Below are 6,406 nucleotides of genomic sequence, written 5' to 3'. Positions count from 1 at the left end.
ATCACTGGCCCACATCTGGCCTCAGCTTTGTTATCCATAAAACAGGCTTAACTGACAATTTCTGAGGCATTGTTTCCACAAGTACCTGGAAGGATGATGATGATAATAAATATGATGTTTAATTTTTCTCTTTAAAAATCATGTTTATTGAGGAATAATTTATTTTGTTTTATTATTTTTTAATTTCTTTATTGAGGTGTGTGTGTATATATATATATATATATTTTTTTTTTACCAATTTTTATTTACTTATTTATTTTGTCCACTCTGTGCGGCCTCTGAGATCCTAATTCCCTGACCAGGGATTGAACCCATGCCCTCAGCAATGAAAGCACAGAGTCCTAACCACTGGACTGCCAGGGAATTCCCAATTGAGGTATAATTTAGATACAATAAAATGCACATATCTTAAGCATTGTTTAATGAATTTTGACAAATGTCTAGACAAATATAACTACCAGCCTATCACATCATAGAACCTTTCTGTCACCCCAAAATATTCCCCTGTACTTCTTCACAGTCACCCTTGGCACCAGGGAAAACTGTTCTGATTTATATTACTCTATATTACTCTATATTAGTTTTGACTTTTCTAGAATTTCATGTAACTGGAACCACACCATATGAACTCACTTGGGTCTGACTTCTTTTGCTTAACGTAGTGCATTTGAAATCCAGTGTTGGTATTGTGTATGTCAGTTGTTCATTTGTTTGTTTGTTTTTTATTGTGGTAAAACATACATGACATAAAATTTACCATTTACTCATTTTAAGTGTATATATCATTCATTGGCCTTAAGTACATTCATAGTGCTTTGTAATCATCACCACTATTTCCAGATTTTTTTTTCATCCATCCTGAACTGAAACTCTGTACTTGTCAAACAATAACTCTCTACTTCCCCCTCCCCAGACCCTGGCAACCTCTATTCAACTTTCTGTCTCAATGAATTTGCCTCTTCTAGGTACCTCACATTAGTGGAATCATATAATATTTGTTCTTCTATGTCTGGCTTTTTTCACTAAGTGTAATATTTTCAATGTTTATCCTTGTTGAAGCATGTGCCAGAATTTCATTCCTATTTAAGGCTGAATAATTTCATTTTGTGTAATTACACTTTGTTTACCCATTCATCTATTGATAGCCTGTGGATTCATTCATTTCTTTTTACTGTTGAGTAGTATTTCATTGTGTGGATACACCACAACTAGCTAATCTGTTAATTTGTTCATCTGTTGGACACCTAGATTATTTCCAAATTTTGGCTATTACGAATAAAGTCCTTGGATGGACATATGCTTTCATTTCTCTTGGGTAAATACTTAGGAGTGCAATGGCTGGATCATGTTTTAAGTATAAATTTAGTTCTTAAAGAATGGCCAAACTGCTTTTCAAAGTGGCAGGAAATTATCAACGCATGAGCGTTCCACAGTTTTGTCAGTTTTTAATTTTAGTCTGTTTAGTGGGTGTGTGGGGTTCTAATTTGTATTTCCTTGATGAATAATAATGTTAAGCATCTTTTCATGGGCATAATGGCTATTTATCTTTTCTTGTGAGTTATCTCTTCAAATCCTTCGCGTACGTAAAAAAAGGCTTAATATCTATTTTTGCAACCAGTGTCGTCCAGACACTATGCTCATTCATGGTCATGGCTTTATGCGCTTTAACTGACGCCCGCCCTGCACAGAGGAAGTAACCGACTGAGACTTCAGGGAACCTATAAGGCTCAGCACTAACTGGATCCAGAACGGCTAGGCCGTTTCTGGGCATGGTCCCTGGTGGCTCTCTAAGGCACGCTCGGTGATTGGCTGAAGGAGCACTTCCGCAGGCACTTCCGAATCCGGGCCCGCCCCGAGCATCGGTGATTGGCTGGGATGGCCGAGCGCGAGTCCTCTCGGGAGTTGTAGTTCTTGGGGCCCGGCTGGGGACGCCGGGAAAGACCATTGGTCTTACTTGGTCGCGGCCGCTGCCACCATGTCCCGCGTGTCGGTCCCTTGTCATGTGAAAGGTACCGTGGCCCTGCAGGTGGGCGACGTGCGGACCTCCCAAGGCCGGCCTGGCGTGCTGGTCATCGATGTCACCTTCCCCAGCGTCGCGCCCTTCGAGGTGAGCAAGCAAGTGGGCGCGACCGGGGCTCCTGGGCGGGGCTTATCTGGGAACTCGGGCGTGTCCCAGCCATTTAATCGTTTACTGAAAGCCTCTGCAGTACCTCGCCCAAATGAATCAGTTAAACATTTATTTATTCCTTCAGTTAACACACAGTTACTAGAATGCAGCTTCCTCTTCTGTTCTCTTCAACGTCTCTCCCCAATGCCCAGAATGGCGCTTACACGGAAGTGCCGAGATAGTAGGCTAGGTGCTGGAAATACAGTTTTGAACCTAATAGAGGTGAGAGGTCGTTTTGTCCCTGGCCACTGACTGGGTATCATTAGACAATGAGTTACCCCCAAACCTGCCTCCTGCCCATTCCTACAGTCCCTGCAGGAGGTCAAGTTCAAATCATCCCTCATCAGGGTCTTCCCAGTGGCTCCAGTTTCCAGTCTCCAGTTGCCCTTCCACATCTGCTGGCAGGATGACTGGACACTGCAAGACCTCAACACAGAGGACAGAGTCCACTTTCTAATGGCCTGGCATTCAGAGCCACTCTGTGTCTTTGCCCTACTTGCCTCTCGGCCCCAGGCATTTTGTCCTGTAGTGTGTGGTTCTACCCCAAGCTGTTGCTTACTCTAAGCTGGGAGACTTCATTACAGGGCCCAACCCTGGAAATCTGATTCAGTAGGTCTGGGGTGGAGCCTGTACACTTATATTTAAAAAAAAAATTTTTCCTTGAGTAATTCTGTTTTGTTGCTGTTGTTTTGGGGTTTTTTGGCCTCACCACGGTGGGATCTTAGTTCCCCGACCAGGGATCGAACCCTGGGTCCTGGCAGTGAAAGCCTAACCACTGGACCACCAGGGAATTCCCTCCTTGAGTAATTCTGATGAGTATCCAGTGATGAGAACTGCTTTAGCTAGGCTGAACCACTCTCTGTTCCAGGGGTATGCCAGGTCCTGTCACCCCTTGGTGTTCCTTTGTTTATGCTACTTTACAGTTTCTACCTTTCATGGTCCACTTGATGAACTCATCTGTACATTTTCTGATTCATCTAGAGTTAGGGCTCTGACCACTCCCAGCATCTTGGACGTGCAGCAAGATCCGAGGTCATGGTTTGCATGACATGCTCATTTAGACTGTGAGTTCTAGGAAGGCAAAATCTCTTTGGGCCCCAGTGGATTCTTGTTGATATTGTTAGATTGGTAGAAGAGTACATTCCTAAGTGGAGGAAGAGATGGTGCTTTTGAACCCATCAGGCCCGGGGCCTAGGTGTGATTTGTTGTGGTGGGTTGTGTGTGCCCTAGTTGCAGGAGATCATGTTTAAGAATTACTACACAGCCTTTCTGACCATCCGTGTTCGCCAGCACACCTCAACACACACTCCAGCCAAGTGGGTGACCTGCCTTCGGGACTACTGCCTGATGCCTGACCCACACAGTGAGGAGGGAGCTCAGGAGTATGTATCGCTGTTCAAGCACCAGGTCAGCTGGGACTCAGCATGGCCAGGGCAGCCCAGATGAGGGCTCACAAGAGGCCTGGGGATTGGGCCAGGATACCATGAGGGAAGAGGGGCAGGCAAGGTTGGCCTGAATTGTGGTTCTTGGGCAAGTGCCTTGGAGGAACTACTGTTTCCTTCTCAAAGGCCTGGGGAGGAAGCACCTTGGCTCATTGCTGGTTGGCTCCTGGGCAGTGAGCTGGGGCCTCGGTGGGTCCTTGTGTGTGTGTGTCAGATGCTGTGTGACATGGGCAAAGTACTGGAACTACGCCTGATTCTGCGACAGCCATCACCACTGTGGTTGTCTTTCACGGTGGAGGAGCTGCAGATCTACAAACAGGGACCAAAGGTAAGTGACTAGCTCAGAGCTGTTTGCTGGCCCTCTCTCCAGGAGGCTCCTAGCTATGGCTGGGAGGCCTGGGGGTACAGGTGGGAGTGGATGGGTAAGGATGGGGAGACTCAGAAGGAGTCCTTCATGGAAGTTAGCCAGGTGGGAATGCTGGAAGTTCATGATAAGAGGTGAGGCCACGTCCCCATATCCCCTGACCTTTGGGGCTACCTGCCTTTTTCAGATCTGGAACATTCAGGTACCCAGATATACTTCTGCTCCTTGTCTTCGTGGGGCTTCCTTCTGCATAGCAGAAGAGCTTAGGTAGTCTTCTGCCCCTGGGACCTAAACGGGATTTTCCCAGTTTCTGGGGCTCAGGGGCCCTTCTCTCTGCCTTCAGGACCTTGGGATCTGGTTCCAGGTCTCTCCTACTCTGCCCGCCTCAGGGCAGTATGCCTTTGCTTTGCAGAGCCCTTCCATGACCTTCCCCAAGTGGCTCTCGCACCCAGTGCCTTGTGAGCAGCCTGCTCCCCTTCTTGAGGTAAGCCCTTACCCTGGCTAAGAACCATGTGCGAACAGCTCTGGTGTCCAGCACAGGCCCAAGGGGACCCCTTTCTGCAAGAATCTGGGGCTGGACCCAGGGACCTTCATTCACTCTGTGCACCTTCCTCCTGGGATTTGAGGCATCTCTGTGTGGGGCCGGGCCACCTACTCCACATCAGGCCCCATCCTCATGTTTCACAAGTCATCTGGGAATGTCAGCTGGAGGGCCCCATAGCCCAACTTGGCCTATCTGGAGTTATAAGGGCACTGCTGGGGAGAGACCCATGGCCACTGACCCCTCCTTCTGGAGCAGGGTCTCCCAGACCCCAGCAGGGTATCATCCGAGGTACAGCAGATGTGGGCGCTGACAGAGATGATCCGGGCCAGTCATACCTCCACAAGGATCGGCCGCTTTGATGTGAGTGATCGCTTCCCTCTGCTTGGCTCCCGTTGGCCTGAATGGGTCAGATCTGATGGTCTTTTGTGTTGCAGGTGGATGGCTGTTATGACCTGAACTTGCTCTCCTACACTTGAGCTGTGGCCCTTAGTCAAGACGTTGGCCTTCCGTGCCCATCCAGGCCCAGCTTGGGCCATCAGAGGCTGAAGTGCTGTCCCTGTGCATTCCGAGTGTTGCCTGCATGCGCATTCTGTCAGGACCACGTTCACAGAGTCAAGATTCTTGGGGGCTCACTGTGTTGCTTTAGCATGAACTCCTGGAGGGGATACGCTCTGTCCTCACCTGACTGCAACCCAAACCTCCTCCTTCGCCCTCCCTAAAAACACTCCAGTTCTATTCCTAAGAATCCCCCTGTGCCCTCTGTCTCCCCTGCCAACATGAACATTGCTGTCTTCTGCCTGCTCCCTCACCCTGAGTGTAGTAGGCTGGGGTAACCTACTAGAACCTGCTCTGTCTAGCCTTGGAAGACTGCTGTAACTTGGCAGTCGTAGTTTGGAAGCTTGAAGGAGAAACAGGAGCCGCGTTTTTCCTTCTGCGCCCCCTAATGGTCTTCTTTCCCTTTGTATTATGCCCACAAAAAGAAAATTCCTATCTAAACTCTTCTGCTGCTTGCCTGGGGAGCCACACAAAGCTGGGAATTTGGGCAGCCTGAGTCCCTTGGTGCCTGAGTTGGCTCCTGGATGTGTGTTCAAATGGGTCTGCCCCCATCCATCGGGTCTGGGCGGGTGCCCTGGGCAAGGCTGGGGCCTGAAAATGAGTCCTGGGACCTGTCTGCCATCTGACAGAGCCCAAAGCGCATCCTTGTCCCTCTTCCAGTTGCCCCCATCTAAGAGCCACGCTCAGTGTGATGAGAGATCAACCTCGGTGGTGGTGGTGGGGGCCAGGTGAGGGTTCTCATTGGTGTCTTTTAAGAGGCTGAGGTTTTCTACAACCCCAGGCCAGCAGCTGAATAAGACAGGCTGCTGCTCCTTATGAGAAAATCCTGCTTCTCTCTGTTTTTTCCTGGCTTGCTTCTGGGGGCTGTTATGAGGCAGTACTGCAACATGTGTTGGACCTGGAAAATTGGATGTTTGTGTGGCTCAACAGCTTTCTAGGGGAAGGGCAGCCACTTTCTGGTGGCCACCTTCTGATGTCACCTATCAGAGTTCTTGTAGGTGGTATCTGCCTGCAGGTCATTTACTAAGCCCCATTCAGCTTTTGCTAAGAGGGTAATGATCAGTCTTGTGCTCAGGGAGTAGCAGCTCTCAGTGTGTATGTGAGTGAGGGGGGAGGTCCCTGGGATGGCAGGGACCCTGCTTCCTGCACAGCTCTGTCCCCAGCACAGGGCCTAGTGTGCAGCAAGATCAATAAATACTTGTGGAATGCATCACTGTGCCCGCTGCCTACGTTTGCCCGGCGAGAGAGCTGGAGACCCTCACATGAGGCCAGGTTACTGTGGCACTCTGCCTGCCGGGCTGACTCCACCCTCCTGTGCCCTCTCCATCCCTTAC

The 6,406-nt window shown here is 49.1% G+C and overlaps 1 protein-coding gene across 3 annotated transcripts; it reads left to right on the top strand.

Moving 5' to 3' along the window:
• The first annotated feature begins 1,906 nt into the window (after nucleotides 1-1,906).
• NICN1 (nicolin 1, tubulin polyglutamylase complex subunit) lies at nucleotides 1,907-6,282 on the top strand. Of its 3 annotated transcripts, none has more exons than XM_067754412.1 (6): nucleotides 1,907-2,107; nucleotides 3,458-3,574; nucleotides 3,824-3,937; nucleotides 4,386-4,457; nucleotides 4,773-4,877; nucleotides 4,952-6,282. In XM_067754412.1, the coding sequence occupies exons 1-6, from the start codon at nucleotides 1,976-1,978 to the stop codon at nucleotides 4,991-4,993; spliced, it is 582 nt and encodes a 193-aa protein (XP_067610513.1). In that variant the 5' UTR covers nucleotides 1,907-1,975; the 3' UTR covers nucleotides 4,994-6,282. The 3 variants fall into 3 exon arrangements, with proteins under 3 accessions (XP_067610513.1, XP_067610514.1, XP_067610512.1); XM_067754411.1 differs by having other exon boundaries at nucleotides 1,908-2,107; nucleotides 3,398-3,574; XM_067754413.1 differs by lacking the exon at nucleotides 4,773-4,877 and having other exon boundaries at nucleotides 3,398-3,574.
• The last annotated feature ends 124 nt before the right edge of the window (nucleotides 6,283-6,406 follow it).

The sequence above is a fragment of the Pseudorca crassidens genome, chromosome 10 (genome assembly GCF_039906515.1).
Source record: "Pseudorca crassidens isolate mPseCra1 chromosome 10, mPseCra1.hap1, whole genome shotgun sequence".
Lineage (NCBI taxonomy): Eukaryota > Metazoa > Chordata > Mammalia > Artiodactyla > Delphinidae > Pseudorca > Pseudorca crassidens.
Note: the sequence above shows the minus strand (reverse complement) of the source record. Positions and strands in the feature narration are given on the sequence as shown.

What these genes read in the sequence shown, in the direction of transcription:
- NICN1 (XM_067754411.1), top strand. Translation starts at nt 1,976, where the DNA reads ATGTCCCGCGTGTCGGTCCCTTGTCATGTGAAAGGTACCGTGGCCCTG. An exon ending in CCAGCGTCGCGCCCTTCGAG is followed by an intron (nt 2,108 to 3,397) that starts GTGAGCAAGCAA and finishes TGTGTGCCCTAG; the next exon opens with TTGCAGGAGATCATGTTTAA. An exon ending in TATCGCTGTTCAAGCACCAG is followed by an intron (nt 3,575 to 3,823) that starts GTCAGCTGGGAC and finishes TGTGTGTGTCAG; the next exon opens with ATGCTGTGTGACATGGGCAA.